The sequence below is a fragment of the Hypomesus transpacificus genome, unplaced genomic scaffold (genome assembly GCF_021917145.1).
Source record: "Hypomesus transpacificus isolate Combined female unplaced genomic scaffold, fHypTra1 scaffold_90, whole genome shotgun sequence".
Taxonomy (NCBI): Eukaryota; Metazoa; Chordata; class Actinopteri; order Osmeriformes; family Osmeridae; genus Hypomesus; species Hypomesus transpacificus.
In genome coordinates, this window is record NW_025814041.1 from 947367 (window position 1) to 972280 (window position 24914).

General features: G+C 43.8%; 1 protein-coding gene across 1 annotated transcript; it reads right to left on the reverse strand.

Annotated features, from left to right (window-relative positions):
- Positions 1–1275: 1275 nt before the first annotated feature.
- On the reverse strand, positions 1276–23133 carry LOC124466300 (SH3 and multiple ankyrin repeat domains protein 2-like). Its single transcript, XM_047018095.1, is given in 10 exon segments — positions 1276–5342; positions 8261–8432; positions 8435–10690; positions 14385–14496; positions 14787–14911; positions 16796–16816; positions 17619–17627; positions 17780–17860; positions 22737–22872; positions 23110–23133. Coding segments are annotated over 10 exon segments (3462 nt in total). The 3' UTR covers positions 1276–4816.
- Positions 23134–24914: the final 1781 nt, after the last annotated feature.

Sequence of the window (24914 nt, forward strand, 5' to 3'; positions counted from 1 at the left end):
ACATCAGTGTCGAAATGTGACCTGTGTTTTATATGTTCAACCTAGAAAACCAAACGTCTATTAATGGATGTAACGTGATCTAACAAGACGTGTTAATAATGTAATAAATAAAAGCCGAGAAGTGTGTCTAAAATATACTTGTTTTAACATTTGCCTTTGAAAGGGGCATATTCATAGAACCATATAGGCTATACGACTATACCCCCACTTACCATCAGATGTAAGTGGGGGTATAGTCACTGAGGACCTTCATTGTCCCACAAAAGCAGTCTGGCAAAAAGAATAATGGGTGTGTTTAACAAAAGCTTCTGAAGGCAAGACTAACATTATTTAAATATATATCCTTTCCTAATGTGGTTAACAGTTAAAGTATTCATCTTCGTCTTTGCTCCAGATAGACATGTCAACAATCTATGCTCGCGCTTAACATGATATATTTGCCATCATGTCATGAACGTTTTTACGAAAAATCTAATCCGTTTTAAAATAACGGGAATAAACTATATTAACAACATTTCATGTATGTGTGACAACAATTTGCTAAACTTGCTACAACAAAGCAGGCAACTCAAGCCATTTCTACCTGTGCTCATTCAATATAAGTCTATGGCTCATTCAGCTCAATGTAAATCGGCTATCGGCCAATGTGAACTATTGTGCTCGTGCCCTGTTAGTATCCGCCAGCACATTTGCAGGCAACTTTCATTGACGTAAGCAAATAAATGGGGTGCTAGTTTAACCATTTCGGATTGGTCTCAAACTTAGCAAAAATCGCCAGGTTCGAGAATCCAGCAAAAATTATTGGGGGAAATAATTTTGTAAATGTTGACTGGAGTTAATAGAATAAAAACGACCGGAAGAGTTGGAAACCTAACCGTAATGCAATACCACCTATATCCACCGGGGCCGTTGCTTCAAGCCGAGGGGCGAGGGGTGGGGGCTTGGTCCATTGTTGTACACTGTTTTTTTGGACCGTTTGCAGTGCGCCATCCGGGTACTTTCAGTGCACTGAATTATTCTGGTTTTGTGAGTGAGGCGTCCTAAGCACTGAAAGTCAGTGCTCGAAGTGCACAAGTGCGCGGTATTAGACACAGCTTCTCTGTACAAATGAAATGTACGAGAGTCTGGTTAGGACCAGGCTAGGGAATCAGAGCCGTAGCTTTATATATCATAAGCTGACACTAGAGGGAAGTATTCTTTCATGGGATTCACATTGGAAAGTAGCTATGCATATTCACATGACCATATACACAGAATGCACAACCAATCAGGAAATATTGTGCAATATGATATTTATTTCCTCCATTAAATTTTGGTTTCCATACAAGAGCATTGTTGACCTAGAGGGCAAAGTGCAGTCACAAATACTTATATTCCTTTTATCTCAATAATCTGCTCTTAAAAGTAAAATGATCTGTAGCACAAAATTACAGCAACATAGAGAGAGCATGAAAGTAAGTTAACAAAAAATAAGTGGACAAGTCTGTTACTATGGAGACTTAAACAGGAGCAGGCACCATGCCTGGAGTCGCTGACAACCTGCATGTTTACAGAAATCTCATCCCAGGCCTGTTTCCACCCGCTCACCTACCCACTGTGTTCCTGCTATGGTCCCTCCCAGCTGACCTGGGACCAGCCGGGGACACACTGAAACTGATAACGATGAGCTTGGTGTCAGTCTTAGACGGGTACTGGGGGTGTTATCGGCCTTGCTGTGACCTTGGATTGTTCCACACAACTTGACACGACCAGGAAAGCTGGTTCAAGCACTCAGCAATCTTAAGACCTGGATCCCAGACACAATATCCCAGCCCTGACCCCACCCGAGTAGCTATCTGATTAAATACAGAGACAGAGATCACTCCACCTGCCCTTTCAACCCCAAACTCCCCATCCCTGGGCAGTCTTAGATGGTTCTCTCAGCCAGCCTCCAGATGTAACCCCACCACCTTCCCCCAACTCTGTTGGATGAGAACCAGGGGTCGTTTCTGGGCTGGGTTAGGGGCCATGTTTGAGCCTCCTGGATGTTCGATGCACTGTGGGACCAGACAGCATCACATTACAAACATAGCACGCCCTGCAGGTCATCCTGTGTACCACATCAACAGTCACATCCTGTGGCTTGTTAGATTCCTCTACGTCAGAATAGTGTAAAGTTTCTAAGCAGATAGTGTATAAATTTACAGCCTGAGAATCTCTTCATTTATACACACATGATGCACAAACTATGCAATATTAATTTAATCCAGCATTAAATCACAGAGGCTTAGTAATAAATTCATGTGACTATCAGTTGCTAAAAGTTTCAAATATGCTCTAAGGAATATGGATTACGTCATTTATATAAATTTCAAAAATAGAGAGAATGATATCCTGTTACATCATTTACGTGGAAAAGAAAACTAAAAACAACTTGAGACAGAATTAATATATTATATTGCTTCTTAACCATATCTTTCTGTCTCTCTCTGAATGCCCTCTCTCTAAGTATGATATCACACATAATAATATACCCTCTCAATAAATATCTCTACATCATCAAAATATACTGTGCCCGTGATTCTTAACATAAGATCTTTTTCCAAACGTGCCCTCAACGGTGAATACTGATGAACCTGGTAATAAACACTATCTCTGTATCTTCTACCTATCCCCAATAGAGCTTCTAATGTTGTTACTCAGTTGGTCCACATCACAGTAACATCCCTCCCCTCCCAGTAAGACCCCCACCCCTCCCATCCTACACTGACACGCTCACATCCACCTCTACAACAAGACTAATCTAATGTGTACTGTGCTCTGAAATGAATATTCAACAAATGTTTTAATTATAGCGTGGATTCTCCTGATGTCTTTGAGAGGTTTTTCATACATTAAGGAGGTGTGGTGAGTTCTGTACTGTGGCAGAACGCTGGAGAGAACTCGATGGGAAATATAAACTGCTACTTTCAGATCTGGAGCATTTATTACATTAGGATATGGTCAAACACTTGAGTATGTTTGATTGTGTTACCTACTGCAATGGAACCAATTGATCAGTCCTGTTACAATTTTTGAGACGATAAAACACACATAAATCACTTTCATGTAATGGATCTTTGTAATTGACCCATATCTGCTCCTTAATCAATCCATAGAGATCCAAATGTGTTTGGACCTATCTGAAGGGCTGTAGATCCTCTGCCTTTCCGCAATATAGTGTGAAAACAAACACGATATACTTTCTTTTAAAGTGATAAACTACAGGTTTATAAAACTTACTATAAGTTAGACACCAGTAGGACTACTAGTGAAGTCCACAAACAGAGCACTTGATGCAGACCTGTCAGTGTGTATCAGAGCGTCACTGCAATATCAATACCTCATCTCTAACACAAGAAGTTCTCTCTAGTTTGTACGTCTTCTTGACCACTAGCCTATGTCTTCATTATTATCAAACACAACCAAACACCATCATTAAATAAGGATTTAAATAGTATCATACACAAAACACAGGAGCAGAAAAGTCTAGCCAGTTGACCTACTGTTGTATCTTGGTTCTCAAACCTTTCTTATGTGTTGTCAGAAACAGTGCATACACTTTAGTCAAAGTATTAAAGTAGTCCATTACTTGATTGCTCCTTGGTTGTTCAGGTTTACATCCACCGTATTCTGCAGCAAGCTTAGGGACCTAATGATATGATGTATTCTAAAACTCACTCCTCACTCCCCTTCCTTCACAACTCTCCTCTAGATCTATCAAAACAGTAAAGGTATATCAGTTATATAATATCTGCTTCACTTTGCCAACCATTTTGTTTAAGCTTGGCCCATTCCTCTCAGAGGACATACAGCAGGAGGCAGTGAGGGTATAGAAGGATGATGGTTACAATTCTGATGGATTGCCGGCCCGGTTCTCTGCCATGCATGTTTTAAACACCAGGGGGAGCAGTTGGCACACGTTTTAGCTTCCTGCGGAAGACGCAATGATTCATATGTCAAACCTCAACTGAACACAACCGATTTTTTACAATTAAAATATACAGAAAAATTGTGATGGTGATATATAACTAATGTGAACTTCTCATCTCTATACCAGTTCAGTGATGAACCCGGTGTGTCCTACTTGGGCAAAGTCTTAGATGCAGGGTTCTCCAGTATAGCCTGCTACCTCAGGAATGTGTAGGACAGAGAGCCATACCACACAGATCCCTAGTTGGGTCCCCTGGAGCCCCAGTGTAAACCCTTCTTTATTCCTGATAAGCTATTCCACCAGCTTTCTAGCAAAGATAGAGTAGAAAAACAAATCTTCGGCAATCCTTTTTTTGTTTTTTTTTACATCCAAATGAGGTGGATTATCAAAAGTTTTGTTTTTCTTTCAAAACTCCCATAGCGACGAGCTTCTTCTTCTTTTGATTCTGAACTGTATATTCCACAACATAAGGGTTTCTTATCCTGTTGTATCTTTCCTGTTCCTGTCACCTGGGACCCTCGCCCTCCAGATGAGGAATGTTGTGCTTATCCAGGAACTGCAGGGTAGCCTGATGTCACACTCCCTACTGTACTGTGTGTGTATATGAACTCCTAAGCATTAGAATAATTATACAGTTCAAACAATATATTTTCAGGTCAGAGTCAAAAGAAAGGGTGACGACGGATGGATCAAAAGTAGAGAAGAAGCTAGTTTTGAAGCAGTGGTGTGGTGCTGGACGAGTAGACCCCCATCCTCATTCCACAATCTTTCTCTCTCCTCCTCCTTCTCTTCCTGTGTGTCTCATCTCTCCACTAGCAGCTCTCATTCTCCTATTCTCTCCTCCTTCTCCTCATCCTGTAGGTCTCATCTGTCCAGTAGCAGCTTCAGAGCTCTCTCAATGTTCATACGATGGCCCACACGCGTCACGCCCAGGTCGATGAGGTCGTCCTTCTGCAGGCTGGGCAGGTGACTTCCCTCAATGTCGTTATCCATGAAGGCGTCCTTGTGTTCCGCCAGGTTCAGGCTCTCCAGCCAGTCTGCCACATCGTGCTTGCTCCACATCAGCACGGGCTTGGTGGCAAAGGGCTTATTGGAGGGAGCCTGTATGAGAGTGAGTGGCGAGGGTGAGCGGCTGCGTCCCATACCCAGGCTGAGGGGGGGCGTGGGCAGGCCAAACACGTCTGTCAGGGTGGGGCTGGTGGCAGAGGAGACAGGGAGGGAGGAGGAGGCACAGCCCAGGCCTGAGTCCGGGGGAGAGAGGATGGGGCTGGGGGCATGCGAGGGGCATGGGGGGAGGCTGGAGGGGGAAGGCGTGTTTTGACTCAGCTGGGAGAAGGTGACGGTGGTGTTACGCTGTGTTCCTGAGGACAGGGACACACACTCAGGACCCCTGCAGAGAGAGAAAGATGGGGAGAGAGATGAGACAGAGGGGGAGGGAGTGAGGTGAAGAGAGAAATGAGAGGAGGCAGGCAAAGAAGAGAAAGAAAAAGGGAGATGTGGGATGAGAAAGGTAGAGAATGACAGAACAGTGGATAGAGAAGAATGGAGAGAATATATTGGTCAGAAAATGTCAGGTGATGTAATAGGGCTGAAGACAGAGCAAACCATAACAGTATAAATGACCCAGTGTGACAAGCATCAAAGATATTCCTCATCTAGGCCAGTGAATTTTTAACTACGCAGTAAACAGCTTCTAATTCCATCCAGCCTCCCTCCCTCCCTCCGTCCGTCCGTCCAGCACGAAAAGATGGATGCTGCATTATGCTTTGATGTGTGATCTCCAGTGAAAAGAAAAGAGAGTACATAACAGAGAAGAGAGGACAAGAGAGTCAAGTAGAGGAGAAGAGAGGGGAGAAGTTAGGAGAGGAGAGTTCACCTGACAGGCCTGCTGGAGCATGAGACTGTGACAGGCAGACTCTCCCTCGGCCCTCAACTACACTGACTTGTGCAAACACTGCAGATACCTGTACCTGTGTGTGTATGCGTGTGTGTTGGAGAGGGAACAAGAGAGTGATAGAGAGGGAGAGAGAGAGAGAATGTGGGATGGATGGAGTTTGCAGCAGGAAAAGTGGAACATCTATCCAGAGAGATAAAAAACCAGCACAATCTCTGTGACGTGAATCTGATCTCTCGTGTTGACTGAGTCTACTCAGGTTGACCTGATCTACTTCAGCTATGACCCCTCTCCTCCATGCTACCACAGACTGACCAGCTGAGAGAGCCTGGTTAAGCATGGCAGACCACAGCTTTCCATAATGAATGAGGGAGCCAGTGGGGGAGGAGGAAGTGGGTGATGGTGGGGGAGGAGGAGGGGGGTGATGGTGGGGAAGAAGGCTGGTGATGGTGGGGCAGGAGGATGAGGAAGTGATGGTGGGGAGGAAGAGAGGGGTGATGGTAGGAGAGGAAGTGTGTGAGAGAAATGCTTCATCAGATCTGGAAATTCTGATCTGGTTTAGGTACTTGACCACACACACACAGGCACAAACAATCAACTTAGCAACCCACTGTAAATCTATCTGAACTCTCTTCATCTCTCCATCTCCTCTTCCCTCAGTAGAGACTGGCACAATGGATTGACAGGACGAACAGGAGGGCAAACCTGTAGAGCTAACCTGCATGGTTTGCACAGGACAGATGACGGAGGCATGTCACACACACACACGCAGTACACACTCTCACAAACAGGCACAATAGCACACACACAGTAATCACACACACAGTACATAAAAAGCCACAATGACACAGAAACATGCATACCTACACGCACACACGGGCATACACACACACACACCTCACCCCATTCAGGAATACCATGTCTCCCACTCTGATAATCAGACTGACGTCATCCAGCCTGCTCTCAAGGCTGCTCTCATATCCGGTTGCTAAGCAACACTTTCCTTCTCGGTCAGAACACACACAGAAATGTGTGTGTACATACGCACGAGCGCACATACAGACACAAACACATACATGCAAACACACACAAGCAATCATACATGTGCATATGCACTTATAAACATGCGCACGCACACAAACATACACAGAAACACATGTTCATATCCACAAACACACAAGCCCCCCTATTTTGACGATCTGAAACGCAAGTATCAAAACGCAAAGCGCAAGTAACTTTGTGGGCGGGACTTCAGCTTGGTTGTTATTTTGCCGGTGGGATAAATGACTTTGCGCCTGGCGCAAATCTAAAAAGGGTTGGTCTGAAGTAGCTACATTACTAATGGGTGTGGTCTGGGCGTAACGTGCAATAAACCAATCAGAGCATCATCTCACATTCCCTTTAAGAGCAGCGCTTGTTCTATGGCGAATTGCTATTATAACGGCGGATTTGCCAGGCGCCAGCGGTTCACAGCCGAGGAGACCGACATTCTCGTCAGGGCCGTAAAAGATAGAGAAGTGACATTGTATGGGAAAGGCAGAGCAGTTTTCTTGTTGCCCACTCATGCTGCTCATTCAAATTATTATTCTCATTTTTACGCTATTAAATTGTTTTAATTGTTATGTTTTGTAATTGTTTAGTTCTTAGAATTAGTTTAACTAATGTACTTTTGTACTTAATTTATACCCGTATATGTTTATTGTTTGCACCTTCCTGCCACAGTAAATTGCGTATTTTTGTAACATGGCTACATGGTGAATAAACCAAATTCTGATTCTGATGGGCATGGGAGAAGAAACCTAACCAAATTAGCTTCGGTTAAACAGTCATGGGAGGAAATTGCCACAGTTACAAATCAAGTTCACATACATAGACATTTCTCATGAAAATATTTGTATAATCATTGAAGAAATGTAACACGCCATAAATCAAAACAATGTAACGTAGCTTCGCAGATAGAAGACCCTGGCCTTGCCAGCAGTGGGCACGGACCAAGCTTGCGCCCTTAAAATAGCATCTCAATAATGCGCCATTGACTTTAGACCACGTTTTTCCTGGTCAGTAGCGGAATTGTTTTTCGGAAACTGCAAGATAGCACCAGGGAACGTTTGCGCCAGAACACGCCTCCTTTTTCGCTGAACCGCCCACGGGAGCGCAAAGTCATTTCGACGTGCGTCTGTGGAGGGAAAAGTCGGCTTTGCGTCGCGTGCAAACTAGGAATGACACTTGCGTCGTTGACTAAGTCAGTTGCGCTGGGTGCAAGATAGGGCCCAAGGAATCACACACACGCATGCATTCGGACACACATGCAACCACAAACAAGCACAAACACAAAAAACACATAAACAGATACATACCCACATTTTTCAATGCCTAAATCCCTGAGTGGTGAGTGAAGAAGAGAAGAACAGTACCTGGATCCAAACACTGTCCGTGTCCCTGAGTCTACGCCCTCCCCTGGCTTCACTGTTCGCTCCTTGTTGCCATGGTCCCCCAGGGCGGCCTTTTGCTCGCCCACCTGGGGCTCACCCCACAGCTTGGACATCCTCTGGGTGGGCGTTTTAGGGGGCTCCCCCGGGGGAGGGGGGGGGGGGGAGGGGGGACAGAGGGGGGCGCCCCGAAAGTTCTTAGGTTGTCCTCCATCAAGGCTTCCTTGTTGTAAAGTGTGTTGCTCTTGTTGGCCGGATGGAAAGGGGTGGCGTGGCTGGGCTTGACCTTTGGCTTGGAGGCACGATCCCCTAGGAAGGCCTGACCGTCTGCGTAGACCATGCATGTGTCCAGGCCCTCGCCGCCCTCTGAGGAGAGAGTGGAGATGCTGGACACGGTGGAGACCGTGCTGGTCGTCTCCAGCTGAGGGTCTCCACTGCTACGGCTGTCCACTTCCTCGATCCCAGAGTCACTGATTGGTTCGTAGCTTTCCAGGGGGGCAGGGTGGAAGCTGGGAGGCATACAGTTTGTGAGCACGGCAGGGCGCTTGATGTCGGTGTTGCCCATGGCGGGGTGGGGGTAGAAGGGGCCGAGGGAGGCGGCTCTGGAGGTATTCTTGTTCTGCTGCTGTTTGAGAAGCTCAGCGATGGCACCAGCCTGCTCCTCGGGGATGTCAAAGCTGTTGGCAAACTCCAGGGGCGGAGGGAGGGGGTCCCCAAAAAACTCCTCCTCGATGTCTACGGACGCCAGGGGGGGAGGGGGGATGCCAAATGGAAGTTTGACTGGCTCGTCCACCGAGCTGATGGTGATGATCGTTTTTCCGCGGAGCCCTGGGGGCCCTAGGGGCCTGTGGGGGTTGGGAGCTGGCGGTTTTGGGTGGACAGGCTGGTTGGGGTCCCGTAGCTCGCTGGGCGTGCTGTCAGGGCTTGCCGCCCCGTCCCTCTCCCCCTCTGACAGGCTGTTGTCCTCAGAGCGTGCTCCATCCATGGTGTGGACCATAAGCAATCCGGCAGATTTCTGCTGCGACGTGTCCACAATGTCAATCAGCATCTTCTTCTTCTCCTCTGCCCTCTTCTTCTCCTCCTTCCCCAGGGGGTGCTCGTACTTGGACTCCGTCTCATACTTGGCCTCCGTCATCTGCCGCCGCAGCTCTCCCCTCTGCCCCGTCCGGCCAACAGTCGCTGTGACGTTGGAAAAGCCGACATCCATGTTGGCTCGGAGCTTGGTGTCGATGAAGAGCGGCTTGTTGAGGTCTGGTTTGGGGGGCTCGCTCTTCAAAGGGAGGGGCTGGGACTGCTCCCTCATGGCCCGGTCTCGGGCTGCCAGGGCAAGAGCCAGGGGGGAGTTGGGATCCAGAGGCTTGCCTGTGACTGGGTGGACGTAGTTTCCTGAGGGGGAGGGGGAGGTAGACGGGGAGGCAGAGGGGGAGGAGCTGTAGGTCTTGGCAGGCAGGCTGAGGGGGCTGTGATGGCCCGTGCGCGTGTTCAAAACCTCTCGGACCATGGTGGGCTCAGGAGTGTTGAAGTCTGTCACGTTCCCTCCTCCTCCTCCCCCGCTCCCCCCCCCTCTGGGGATGCTGAGCAGCGAGGAGGGCGGGGCCATGAGTCTCCTCAGGCGTTCATCGCTGCTGAACATGCCCTCGTCGATGGACTTGGAGTGGCGGAGACGCGGGGCAGGGGACGGGGTGGCATCCTCGTCCGTGGATTGGAACGACACAGAGTTCCGGTGGGTCTCCAGACGCCGCTCGCGCTCACGGACTGCGCCCGCCATGGCTGTGGCAAAGGGGCTGCTGGGGTTGTTCCCGTCATCGGGGCGGAGCTGGCCCGGGTGGTCCGGGTGGAGGCTGCCGGTCTCAATCTCCATACTGCTGCCCTGGCTGCTCTTCCCACTGCTGCTGGTGGATGGCTCCTTGATGATGATGGTGGGGATGGGGATGGACGAGCAGCTCTTCTCAGGGCTGTCCTCGATCTTGGACTGCTTCACCAGCATTCCCTTCCTCCTAGCAGGCTTGTTGGGCACGAACAGGCCAATGTTGCCCAGCTTACCCAGGTCTGAGTAGGGGTTCTCTGGGATCTGGGCCCGCCGGTTGAGGAAGCTCTGCTGGGCGGTCATAGAGTGGTTGTTGTAGTTCTCCGACTGGTACTCCTTGGGAGGCTCTCGGTAGTATGTCCCCTCGTCGCCCCCCCTCCACTGGGGGTCCCCTTGCTCTGGGCCTGGTCCCTTGGGGGTGGAGTTCTGGGTGAGGCCGGGGCGCATGTAGCCTCGGCCCTTAGGGGCGGGGGTGTTGTTGTAGGGGGGTGAGGGAGGGGAGATGGCAGGGGGAGGGGGGATGTCCTCGGAAGTGTCCGGCATGGAGAGGCTCCTGGTGAACTTCAGCATAGGAGGAGTTAGGAACTGTTTCTCCTCTTCTGTTATCCCTGAAAAGTAGAGGAAGAGAGGAAGAGAGGGGGGGTCAGAGGAAGAGAGAGAAGAAGAGAGGGAGGGGTCAGAGGGAGAGAGAAGAATATCAATAGCTATAAAGAAGTACATTGGGCAACATTTACATTACGGTTAATAAGAACTAACTATACAGCAATATATGTAGTAAAATTTTTAAATATATGTAGTAAAAATGTTTAGATTGATATCAAGAGTTAGCAGTATAGGTTATTACAAGAAGACAACACATGGAGGAATTTAACGGGTAAGTAAATGTAACAGATGGGAGGTTGTGTTGACTAAAGAAAATCAATGTTAACCTCTACGTACCCCTGGAAAGCAAGTTTCACTAGTGTAATAATGTGTTCTGTTAAACTGTGATGAAGTGTTGCTTCATAGCATTTACCTATGTATCTACAATGTTGTTACATTAGGTATTGCTGTGTATTTTTATGATAGTGAATGTAACCTAATACAAAGTGTTTCTGTTCATTGAGTTAGAGCCCTTAGTTCTACTGGTGAAAATATTAAAGGGGCAATTGACTGGGTTTTTGGGGTATTTCACACTGTTCCTTAAGGTCTCCGAATAGGGTATGTAACATTGGTTGGGTTGAAAATGGCCCAGGTGCTGTTCTATGCCCCCTGATAGATCCTCTGAAATGTTCCCGGGAAAAAACACTAACTTTTCTCCTTTTATGGTATGCTCATTAATATTTAGATGAGCTGCGCGCTGATTGGTTAGTTTTCAACGAGTGAAGCTGGGGGGCAAAAACGCAACAAGGCTAACAGCAGCACTCACTGAAACACCGAAGGTGTAGAATTGAAATGGAAACGCGCAAATAAATCTATTGTGTCTACACAACACTGTTTTCAACAGATTGACTACATATCATTTGAAATGATAACGTTAGTTGTTTTCTACTTCTGTTGTCGAAGCAAACTGGATTGATTTAGGTGGGTAGAACGTCAGGCTGCAGCTTAGCAACCAAACTACTACTCGGCTTTAGTGAGCTAGCTGTTGTAGCTCTACATATCTTGCTAAAAAATTACCTGCCAAAGATCTGGACAAACATGCATCGTGAATTGTAGATTTACATAACAGGTTATTTATTTGAATGAAACACAGTCAAGAACATGAAACAACGTTAGCCCCATTGCCAATAAACTAGGCTAAATCATCACACATTCTACCTATGCTCTTACGTTAGCAAGCTAAACTAGTTTACATGCCTACTAGTACAGTAGGTGTTTTCGCTATCTAGCTGTTCTTGCATCCCTTGCAAATTAGCGTTAATAAAAAGCAGATGAGCTTGAGTCGATTTAACATTGACCTGACGGGCATGGCTGATGTTTGTCTATACCGTAGCATAGAAGATCCCTGTCCATTTCGACCCTGGACAAGTTTGCGCGAACAATTTCACCAAGGACGGTTTTAAAAACCTGGGACAATATAAAAGCAGGATTTGCTATGAAGCTGTTGCTGAAAAGAGGTGCACGCCGACCTTACGTTCATCACAACCGCAAGCTGTAGTATGATTTTGTCGGTGACAGTTATTAGCAAAGCTAACGTATCCTGTATCTAGCACCTGCCTTTCTCCAGTTCTTTCAAATAGATCATATAGACAGGCGTAAGCAATAGGCCAGACTACTATTCGTTTTCTGGCTATTTATTTGGAACCTTCCCTTCTAATGCCGACTACAGCTAGTCTAGCTAGAGTCATTTGCTAAGTAAAGTATGTTGATGTGTTTAGCATTGTACCTATGCTAGATACAGGAGATGTTAGCATTGCTAATAGCTGTTAGCGACAAAATCATACTGTAGCCTACTTACAACTTGCAGTTGCAATGAGCGTACGGTCGGAACAGCACATCTTTTCAGGTTCAGCTTCTTAGCAATCCTGCTTGAAATTGTCCAAGGTTGACAAAACTGTCTTGGGTGAAATGTTCAGAGCAAATGTATAATTGCGTGTCGAACTTCGCCTAGATCTTTTCATAGACAAACAGCAGCCATGCCTGTCGAATGTTTGGGTCCTTGGGAAGACTATAAGGGTGCTTTCACACCTATTAGTCCGTTTGCTTGGTTCGAATCAGTGGATGAGTTGCTACTTTGTTGCATTTTTCATTAGGTCCGGTTAGTGTTCACACGGTCCTGTTATAAGCGAACCAACGTTCGTAAAAATACAATGACGTTTGTAAAAAACAATGACACGCAGGTTGTTAATCTATTGGACAGAAAATGATTGAGGGAAAATCCCTTCCTTGTCACGAAACAACAATGGAGCAACAGCAGCGTATTGAGATTGCATACTATCTTTAATTGTTATGACCACGTTTTTTGGGTTGCTCGTTGGTCTTTTACTCAGGATCATACCCAGGTCATCCAACCATGGGAATAAAAAAAAATCGTCCGACAAGCTACCACTTTTCCATAGAATATCACACACTTTTATGTATTGCTGCCTATGTTTTTTTACTTTCAAATGACATTGGTCCACTGTGCAATAATAACCCTTTATTTCAGTAGGCCTGTATCACTAAATAATTTAAATACTTCGCTATTCTTATGTGTCTCCACAAGTATCTCTGCAATATGATCATCAGCCCATATTTGCAGAAGAGTTTTCACTTAATCAGTTCCCCACGTTTTCCCTCGACTAATTTAGCTGCTAATGAGTGGCACGGCTGTCTCTGTCAAATGTCAACATCCTTTTTCAACCCACAATGCACTACATTTTGGTTTGCTTCCTCGAATAGGTCAATAATATGTCCGATTACGTTCACACCTAAAGAGAACCGAACCATGGTTCGGTTGTTTGGTCCATACCAGAGTTCGAATGCGTGTTCTCACCTATCCAAACGAACCGGACTTTCAGAGAAAACGGACCATGGTCCGAATGAAACGGATCAAACATGTCAGGTGTGAAAGCACCCTAAGTGTTAGCCTTCCCTGTACAGCCTGGAACACAGCATTTACGACCGTGGTCCATTTTCAATATTCTTGTTATTGCTTAGAAGTAGCCTACAGAGCAGCGCACAGCTAAACTAGCATCGGAGATCTACGCTACCTCGGACTGGGCAGGAATACCAGTGAGTGGGCTGGATTTAAATTTTGGGGCGTGACAAAGATACAGACCAGAGCCAAAAAGAGCGGTCCCCCGTCCTTTCGTCACTCCGGTGGCTTTGTTGAAAAGCTGATGTTTTACAGCCACATTTTTTCATTTTGAGATTTGCATAGGAAAGAGGTGTCAATGGACTTTGATATTCACTGTATGTTCATTTTACCCACCGAACTGTTGTTATTCAACTATGACAAGGTAAAATCGGTTTTGCAATCAATCGCCCCTTTAATGCTAAAGCCTGATGTAATTCTTGATAATTCTGTGCTTCAAACTTTGTGGCAACAATTTGGTGAAGGCCCTTTCCTGTCACCTTCCATATGCACTTGTGGCTCATTGGAAGCAAATACTGCATCAGTGTTCCAACATCTATTCAAAAGCTTCCCCAGAAAAGTAAAGGCAGCTGTAGTAACAAAGTGGGAACCACCTCCATATTAATGCCAATCATTCTGTATTGAGAGGTTCAACAAGCAGGTGTCCGTAGCAGTGTCCACATACTATTGTCCATATAGTGTATGCTGCCACATTCTGAATGTATGCTGCTATGTTCTGTGTATGTTTGTTGCTGTATTCTCACCTATGGACTTCTGTCTCCTCATGGTGCCCTTGGGAACCCCCAGGTAGCCTGGTCGTGGACTTCCTGGTACAGGAGATGTCTGCATGCACACTTCCTGGCTTTCACACATTGACTATGACGCACAGACACATGCGCGATGGCGTATGTGAAGTTAGCAACAGTACTCAGATTGCAAATTGAGACGACTTCATTGATCAAAAAAAATATTTTATTTTACAAAAGCCTCAGCTCACATTTTACAGTGTTGAAACCTGTCAGGCTCTTCAGAAAGAGTTACCTACAAATCGGACCAAGGCAGCTAATCTGAAACAATGTCTGTCCTTTAATATTCAAATTACCTGACAGATCCTATATGGACACTGTTTAACTGGAACAGCTTGAATACAGACTGGTGGTACTTACATTTAATTCTGGGCTCATGGCAAAGCACCTGCTAGAGGGGCGGGGCTTAACGGCTGCCACCCTCATGTCCATGTTAGAGTTGTCCCACACAGGCTTATGAGGGGGCATGTTCTCATCCACTTTATCTGGAAATACACACATGCGCACACACACACACGCAGACTACTGTCAGCAGACTGGATTGTCTTCTACATACTAACAGGCTAGGGTGGAAAATGTTTCTGATATATAAAATACTGTAGGTACATTTGATTTACCTCATCAGACACAGCAGAACTAGAATAAAGCTTTTTATTGCACTATAGAGCTTATGGACGAACCCCAAACGTGCATGCACAGCACATAAATCAAGTGCACCTCAAGTATGTTCCAAATATATGAAATTCTTACTCCACACACTTTACTCAACCAATCAGATAAGAGCTAATCAGCCAATGTCAGGAGGCCACTCATAAGGAAATCAAACCGAGCAGAAAGGAAAGGGAGAACAGAATGTATCAGACACTGCCATTGGTCCAAGTCAAAGCCGTGCAAGCCACTCCCTAAGGTCACCATACCACGCCTTCTGGATTTCTATTGGTAATTGCAGCGGCCACTGCACAACATGCTAGCGGTTTATTTGTCTGTTTGTTTGACTGGTTATTTGGTTGTTTGTGAAGCTCCCATGCATGGGGCGGTTACTTAGAGTGACTTGAAAAACAATCCTCTTCCTTAGACCGTCATTATCAGAGGACAGATCATCTAAAGGAAGGAAGGAAGGAAGGTAATGAATAATACAAAAATAAGAAAGGAAGGTAGGTAGGTAGGTAGGAAGGAAGGAAGGAAGGAAGGAAGGAAGGAAGGAAGGAAGGAAGGAAGGAAGGAAGGAAGGAAGGAAGGAAGGAAGGAAGGAAGGATGATAGGAGAGAAGCAGGATCAGATCCACATACACTGTCATTGTGAAAAACCACTCTATGGTCCAAGTTGCTAAACAGCAATGATTTAAATCCTAATCTGTTGCTTACTTCCTATTGCTTGAGAGCAATGTGGAACCACACACGAGACCCTGGACTATAGGGCATGAGAGCAGGCGAGTGAGCAGAGCTGTAGCAGTACAGCTGCTCAGAGGCACAGCCTCAGTCAACCAGGTAGACCTGCTGCTATATCAGTAGCTCACTGTAACTGTGTGCAGCACAATCACCATGGCAACACCTTGTTTGGGTATGAGTCAAAGCCTTAGTGTAGAGGACCATTGTATAACCATGTTCAACCTGGGAGTCAGATGGCTGAGCGGTGAGGGAGTCGGGCTAGTAATCAGAATGTTGCCGGATCAATTCCCCACCGTGCAAAAATGACGTTGTGTCCTTGGGCAAGGCACTTCACCCTACTTGCCTCAGGGAGAATGTCCCTGTACTTACTGTAAGTCGCTCTGGATAAGAGCGTCTGCTAAATGTAAAAATGTATAACCAAGTTCACTCTGCATACACATAGAACACCCAAGAACAACTGACTAGAGCACACCTACCATTATTCAGTACTTAGTAAAAATCCTTTTTATATTAAGACGTTTGGTTAAGAGAGGATTAGAGATGGTTTGAGGAGGATAGAAAAATCCTGCAGTAAAACCGGAGATATCTGTTGTGTTTGAGCCTCCTCTCTCCTTCCTGATGTTGCATAACTCTACAAAGAGGGACAGGAGGTTGAATAATGCATGAAAATAGCATTGCCCTTTCACACAGCGCGGGCCTGCGAAGAATCCGGGACGTTCCGGATACTTGCTGACAAGTTTTTAAAAGCAGCTAGTTTCACCGGGTTATTCTCAAGGTTATTATAACATGCTCTAAAACCCCCAATTTAAAAATCCCATAAAGGGTTCTTCTCATAAGTCATTAGTTCATAACACAAAATATGGTATAGAAAATGTCCATGGGCAAAATCATGGCATTTTGAGTGTGACACAACCCTAGTGGAGCATTACCTACCAGGTAGCTCATACACACTAACATCTAAAACATTCAAATCATACTCACCTTTTTTTTTCCTTAAGGTGGCTTTAAATAAGAGAATACACAGACATATAACATGTGATGATCTGAAAACATGACCTTTCAACACCAGCAAGTCAGCAATCCAAAGCAGATACAATATTGTAGTGTTTAACACTTGAACATGGAGCAACAACAAAACATGTTTTACAGTTGAATATCTAGAGGCTAAACCTTAGTCAACCTACAATACATCAAAGCTTCTACTCAATGCTGCCACTTGACAGTACAAAGCCAAGATGAGTCACAAAATGAAAAGGGTTATTCATAGATAACCGTAATCAATTAACTGAAGTGAATAGAAGTGCTAATCCAATGTAGTCAATGTTTTTGTTATGTCAGGCAATGTATGCGAGGCATATGACAACATGCAGTACTTATGGACATCAAATGAAAGTCTTACTGTGCTGTTTGTGATATAGTACATTAGACTGGAACCCAAACAAACTGAAAAATACTTGGTTCTCTTATCTGTAAGAATCACAAGCAGTGGTTGGAGGGGTGTATGGCTGGTGTTACCTCCAGAACTAATATCTGGTTTTGTCCCTTAAGGTCTGTACTGTATTCTGCAGTCCAGGTTTGATTGAGTTCCAGGTTCTGTTTATAAAAAATGTCAATAATGTATTGCTGTCCTCCCTGATCAAACACTGCCAGACTTTACCTCTGCTGTCTTTTTTGAAAGACACAGAAGCAGAGTAAATACAGCCATCTGATGAAAGAAATTAATTAACACTCAATAAGGGTGAGAGGAAAGCTATTGTGGGATGGTGGGGTGTTTGACAGGGAACAAGCTGTACTCCATGCATACCTTTATCCACTTAGGTGTGAGGTGTTGAAAAAACACATAGAAAAGAACGACATAGAAGTTACTTTAATTATTATTTATTTTTTTGTTCTAATCCATGCATATACAGTGGTTATAATACACAGACTGAGTTTGTTCAGTGTGGTCACTCTGGCTTGCCTTACCTAGTTCCTCCAGCTCTGAAGTCATCGATTTGGAGCGCATGGACAGGGCTGTGGAGGGGGCTCTTCTTGGAGGTGGGGGGGCTTAGAAGACACACATACACACAGTTGATATATGGTACAGATTTGACCCATTCTGTTAGCTGTGGTTAGCACACTTTTGCTGCCCTTATCCTTAACCAATCAGAATACTGGGCAGGGGAGCTCAGGTGAGAATAACAGTGTAATCTAGCTCCAGGCTTGGCTGCTGACAGTGGTGGCTGGCCAATAGAGGGCGCTAGGACGCCGCCCTCCCTGGTGAGAAATGTTCTAGATTTTTGTTTTTCATGTAATATATTTTTCTAAACGATAACTACTCATTTTAATTTTAATTGGATTGCTCAACATTTTATAGGACTATATGTTATGGGACTATATTTTAGTGCATGTAAACCAGCAGATACTATTTTTAAAGAAAAATGATGCATCATGAAAGTTTGTATGATTTGAAATGGTCATTTATTATCACACTAGCATTTAATTATCACGGCAAACAATTACACTGTGCTCAACTGTAAGTAAAGTACAAAGAAGTCAAAATAATAAAACCTGTAATTATTACTTGTGAACTAATATCATTCTTACTAAACCTAGTCACGTGAAAGTGAATGAGGTTAACAAATTATTTACGTTTCCTCTTCTGAGTCAGGTCACTGTGTTCAGGTCATAAAGTTGATAGGTGTGTTCGACTTCATGCAGCGCCTGCGGGGCCAACAGACTGCTGCAGCCGGGTGACTTGAAGCTGAGAATGCCATTGGCTGCTTCAAGTCAGCCAGGCTGCAGGCGGCTGTAGGCGACGCCAGCACTTACTGTGGCCCTGAAATGAAAAACACAGCCCTAATATGAGTACATCCCCCAAATGAAAACACTCCCCCCCAATACGAGTCAACTCCCCCCAAATCGGATGACTTGTTTACCTCCCCCAATACAGAAACAAGCTCACCTAAATGGAAAACGACATTACATTAACTGAAAAACACATTACATTAACTCTGAACGGAAAGGGTGGGTACTACACTTTAGCGCTGATTGGATGCAGTAGGCTAACTAAAAAAAATTATGAAATTGATCGACAGAAGTACAAAATGCAATAGCCTGGCAGAGTTACGTGAACCAGAACATTTGTTTGGCTATCAAAGAATGTAGCAAATAGTAGGCTACTTAGGCAACAGTATTTCGTATTAAATGTAAAAATCGATAGCCAAACAACTATCCTGGTCCACGTTACTCTGTCATTGTGGCAATTTGTTATTCTGTAGTGGACTATTAGTTTTTTCTTCTGAAAAGTCCTGCTTCCTTCAACTGCGTTTATAGAGTGCGCATAGGCTCCTTATATTGTGAAACGTTAACAGCATATCTAAGATTATTTCATAGGAATGACCCTGATTAAAATAAAGAGTAGTGTCATAACTCTGAATTGTTAACACAAATGTTTCCTCTTTCCTTCCAACCAAAACGATCAAGTTCATGATAATGACAGAGTTAGGTGGACTAGATGTTTACGTTTAACACACAATTTATTCTTTTGCATACTTAGCTTATGCTACATGCTTCGATACCCCAATAAATGTCCTGGTGCACGTAACTCTGTCAGGTTATTGCATTTTGTACTTCTGTCGATCAATTTCTTATTTCTTGTTAGTTAGCCTACTGCATCCAATCAGCGCTGAAGTGTAGTACCTACCCTTTCCGTTCAGAGTTAATGTAATGTGTTTTTGAGTTAATGTAATGTCGTTTTCCATTTGGGGGAGCGTGTTTTTGTATTGGGGGGAGGTGAACAAGTCATCCATTTTGGGGGGAGTTGACTTGTATTGGGGGGGAGTGTTTTCATTTGGGGGATGTACTCATATTAGGGGGTGTGTTTTGCATTTCAGGGCCACCGTAAGCACTGTATGAAGTCGAACACACCAAATAGAGGAAGCAACTTTTGTCTTCCAAGATGGCGTCCCCATTCATTTCTATGAAAAGTGCTCCGTGGCACAGTGAGGCAAGCGAGACCGGACCACGCCATCTTTCCACTTCCGACTTTTCCGGTCTAGCGTTAAACAGTGGCTCGCTTTTTTCCTAGCTCCGAGACCAAGCCCCCACACATCGCCCCTCGGCTTGAAGCAACGGCCCCAGTGGATGTAGGTGGTATTGCATTTTGTGTCTGACTTCCAACTCTTCCGGTCATAACATTTACAAAACTGTCTCCCATATTAATTTGTGTTCTCGAACCTGGCTCATACTAATAGCTTTTTCATAGACTAATTTTTCCAGATTTTTGCTAAGTTTGAAACCAATCCAAAATGGGTAAACTAGCACCCAATTTATTTGCCTACATCAATAAAAGTTGTCTGCAAATGTGCTCGCGGATACTACCAGGGCACGAGCACAAAAGTTCACATTGGCCGATAGCCGATTTACATTGAGCTGAATGAGCCATAGACTTATATGGAATGAGCACAGGGAGAATTGGCTTGAGTTGCCTGCCCTGTTGTAGCAAGTTGAGCAAATGGTTGTCACATACATGAAATGTTTTTAATATAGTTTATTCCCATTATTTTAAAACAGATTTTATTTTTCGTAAAAACATTCATGACATGATGGCAAATATATAATTTTTTGCGCGAGCATAGATTGTTGTCATGTCTATCTGGAGCAAAGACGAATATTAATACTTTAACTGTTAACCACAATAGGAAATTATATATATTTAAATAATATTATTCTTGCCTTTAAAAGTTTTTGTTTAACACACCCATTATTCTTTTTTTGATTGTGTCATCTAGCCAGACTGCTTTTGTGGGATAATGAAGGTCCTCAGTGACTATGTTTCACCCCCACTTACATCTGATGGAAACGTCTTGTAGCCTATATGGTTCTGTGAATATGCCCCTTTCAAAGGCAAATGTTCAATAAAGTATATTTTAGACACAGTTCTCAAGCTTGTATTTATTACATTATTACCAAGTCTTGTTAGATCACGTTATATCCATTAATAGGCGTTTGGTTTTGTAGGATGAACATATAGCCTAAAACACAGGCCACATTTCTACACTGATATTAAATTGAAGGCAGTGGAAATTTTGTGGTATTTCGTTGGAATATAAAGTTGACAGTTAGCTATGGTAAGTCTGCCTTATGGAAGATTTTGGTTACCAAAATAACTATTAAGCTTTCTTTGCCTGGCGAGAACCACGACGGAGCTGTTCATGTTAACAGTTTATCTCATCCGATACAATGCGTTGGAAATCATACTCATATTACGAAGAAAAAAAACAACATGTGATGAGTTCCATCTAGAATAGCCCTATATTTATCCCTACAGTCTATTTCTAAAAAGCAAGTGAAAAGTATACTATACAGTGACAGCATACATTTCCGTAAAGTTTGCATCATCTCTCTGATTCTTGTCGGACTACCCCATTCTGCCACTGCAATGCCTTAGCTCAGAGCTTGGCCCAGATCAACCTGACATCCAAATTAGGCTACTCAACAGGCGAGCGAAAAGGATAAATCATACACGAGAGGTTTCTCCCGCAAAGGTCACCGGATTGGGGTGAGGAAACACAACGAAGAAGTGGGTAAGAACAGGCAGATAGAGAAGTTTGTCACTCAGAAGGACAGAAGGGCAAAATTAATGTACAAATAATGACACACCATTGTGTCATCCAGCAATATATCTATAAATCCTTAATATTTAGTCTTACAGTAATAGTTGTGTTGTGTTTCCTAATATTACCTGGGAGAGTGGCTCAAGTGCCCAGATATCTGTGGTTTTCAATATTTCTGAACTGAGTGTAATATTTATTGTCCACAAATGTGGACATTTGCCTATATAAATAATTACTGATTCACAAAGCACTTGTATCCTGCAGTTTGTGTTTAATTGTATTGGAATGGTTACTGGAATGGTTACTAGAGTGACTGAATATTTTACAGCCCCACCCAGATGTCAAAAAATGAATGGTCAAATATTGACTATTGTGTTAACATTTTAAATGCGTTAGAACACGTTCATCTCGAAGACAAGTTTGTTCAGAATCAGCTACATTAACAGGTCGACTGACTTGATTTCCTTCTCATACATTCCCGCAGCGTCACAGTACATTTCCCTGTTGAAGCCTGGCGTCCATGGACTTCAAAGGGGCTGCTTTTGAACCGTTCTTTTCTGTGCTTTGAAACTATACGGTCATTGGATAAATGCTGCGATTATGTCTTGCCCACGGACGCTCGGCGTCTCTGGGGGTAAATAGAGGAGTGGGCTGGCTTGGACTCTGGGCTTCTGGATGATGTTTGGAGGGTCTGTCGAAAGACTTTTGATTGACCACGATTTTGTACTATAAAAAGTCGCTGAAGTTATTCGAGCTCAGTCCCATCGCGGATTTTGCAAGTGTAGTCGAAAGACAAACTGCTGCAACCTATTTCTTGGAATTTGCTTGGCGAACCAATTGCAAACCAATTTTCATCATACATTTAATTCAATTATACACCACATTCCTTGTTTCAGTTTAACCTAATTCCCACATTTCCTCCGAGTGTAATATTGTTTTGTTAGATCGTTCGTTCATTCGATTATTCATTCATACAGTAGGCTAGGCTAGTGTAGTAGGGCTAGCCAGTGAACCAGCCAAATAAATGCAAAATTTTTATGCTGTAGGCCAAAAATTGTTTCTTTGAAGGACTAGCAGCCGCCACTGGTGACATAAGATACAGGACCATCAGAGAGAGGTGAGAAAGGGATTAAATAACAGAGAGTGAAGGATAAGACAAGAAAGAGGAGTGACAGAGATTAGAGAGGAGTGAGAGAAGGAGAAGAGAGGAGTGAGAGAGGGACGAGAGAGTAGATGAATAGGGATGAGAAAGGGGTGAGAGACAGATGAGAGAGGAGTAAAAGAGAGTGATGAAAGCAAAGTGAGATGGATTAAAGAGAGGTTACCTTTCTTCCTGGCTGTGTCGTCTGGGTCCAGATTCCTGCTGACTGTCACCACTTTGATGATCAGGTGGTTTCCCCCATGTCTGATCATATTGACCACCTGCTTGTGGCCAACCTTTACCACGTTGTCCTGGTTGACCTGGAAAGTGAGGAGGAGAGGAAGGTCAGGTTTAGAGTAATTACAACCCAGAGCAGTATGGTTTACAGTAGAGTATTCTGCTAGCTACAACATAGGTTCCCAGACATCCACCACTACTGTATAGTACTGTATATATAACTGTTGCTCCTCTGCCTCACAAGCCCTTTACAGCTCACATGCACATACCACCACCCCAAAACAACAGCCCACCCCAATGTCAATGGCACCCTAACCTGCCTTCATGACAGTGTGATTCGACATGTTTCTGACCAAGGATTGACCATTTCCTTATTTCAGTCAGCGCCATTGACTGAATGGCGCTGACTGAAACATTTTATACATCAACATTTTATAGCCAATTCCCTGGCCTAAATACGTTTGCAAACATTTATTATATTCTCATGTATATGTAAGTGCATGTAAACCAGCAAATACTATTTTAAAAGAAAAATTCCCGAATCAAAATAATGCATCACAACAGTTTGTATGATTTGAAATTGTCATCTATTTTCACACTAGCATTTAATTTTCCTTTTAAACAATTGCACAGAACTGTAAAATCGCAACAAATTTGCAAAATTAATCTTTTTTGCAAGTAACAAATCGTTTTTGCGAGTACACCAAACTTTTTTTTACAAGTACACAAATATTTTTTGCAAGTTACAAATCGTTTTTGCAAGTACACAATTCTTTTTTGCAAGTTACAAATCGTTTTTACAGAGCTCGCTCCCCTGGCACAAATTTCACGCCATAGAAAACAACACTGCAATTGCCTGACTTTGACGAGGGGGCGGAGAATTCAGCGTTGCTGAAAGAAAAGTGTACTTCACGCTTAACCAGCTGATGAATCAATTCATCATATTCCCTGTCCATGTCCCAGTCAATGAAATCAAAGAGGGATTTACACATAGGCCTACATGCATATACACATACAGTACATAATATAAGCGCTTTCAGTACATATATCATCATAAGTGTCTAGGAATTCGTATCAATTAGATACTCTTTGGCCTTGTATTAACTACTTATTCTTATTAGAGTTTAGATCATTATTTTCACTAGCAAGATCTAATTCGATGATTAATTTCCATGAAGCCTACTGCCAGCAGGCACATTTAAAAAAATGTGATCTGATTGATTGGGGTAATGAGGCACTTAAAATGACCCTATACATTTTCCCAAAACGTATGCATTTAGCTTATCAGCAATTGTTTTGCCAAGCTGCCTGTCTTGCTCTGGCAGTGGTGGCGGTGTTTGACCTAGCTATGATAATATACTTATTGTCTTCGTAGAGAGTCATTATAATTGTTTCCTCGGATTGTGAGAATGTCACCACTCTCTCTTTTGTCTTTTCCGCCATCATACCGTTAGAAAATCACGGTTTTGGTGATCGACCTTTCCTGCCTTTAGAAGTAAGACGTGCACTTGCCCTGATGAGTTTAGCCTGATTGAAATAAACCACATGATTTGGATGCGGATCAGCAGTTGACGAACCGATATTTGCTGTTCTCAATTAGCTCGCTAATGTTAGCGGGCTAAAGGGTGTAGTAGGGTCTCGTCATGTTAAAATAGAAATAATTTATCATAAAGTTCGGGGCACCACCCTAATATTGGTTTAGGACATTAGGGAATCCTATATTTAACATAATAACATGTAATAATCCGTCTCATCTTTAGGAATGAATTTGTTCCAAGTGTTGAGCCAATCGTAACATCTGTGAACACGCACGTCAAAATATCTTTACAATGAATTTATTCAAGTAAGGTAAACAGATCTTATGAACAACTTAGATTATGAGTTTGATATGAGTTATTGGTTTCAATGAACAGAATGAAATGGACTAACTTAAAGAAAGACAGAAATGGTAAGTCAATGATTACATCCTTACAAATCATAAACAGAGCTCACGCCAATGCCAAGTCGGGGAGGAAACAGCGTTAGCCATAGTTACGTTTGATCAGGGGTTGATCAATGAGGTTGAGGGCGGTTTGCCCCAAAGGTCCATTTGAAGAATCGGAAGTGAAAGCGCAGCTGCGCTGCC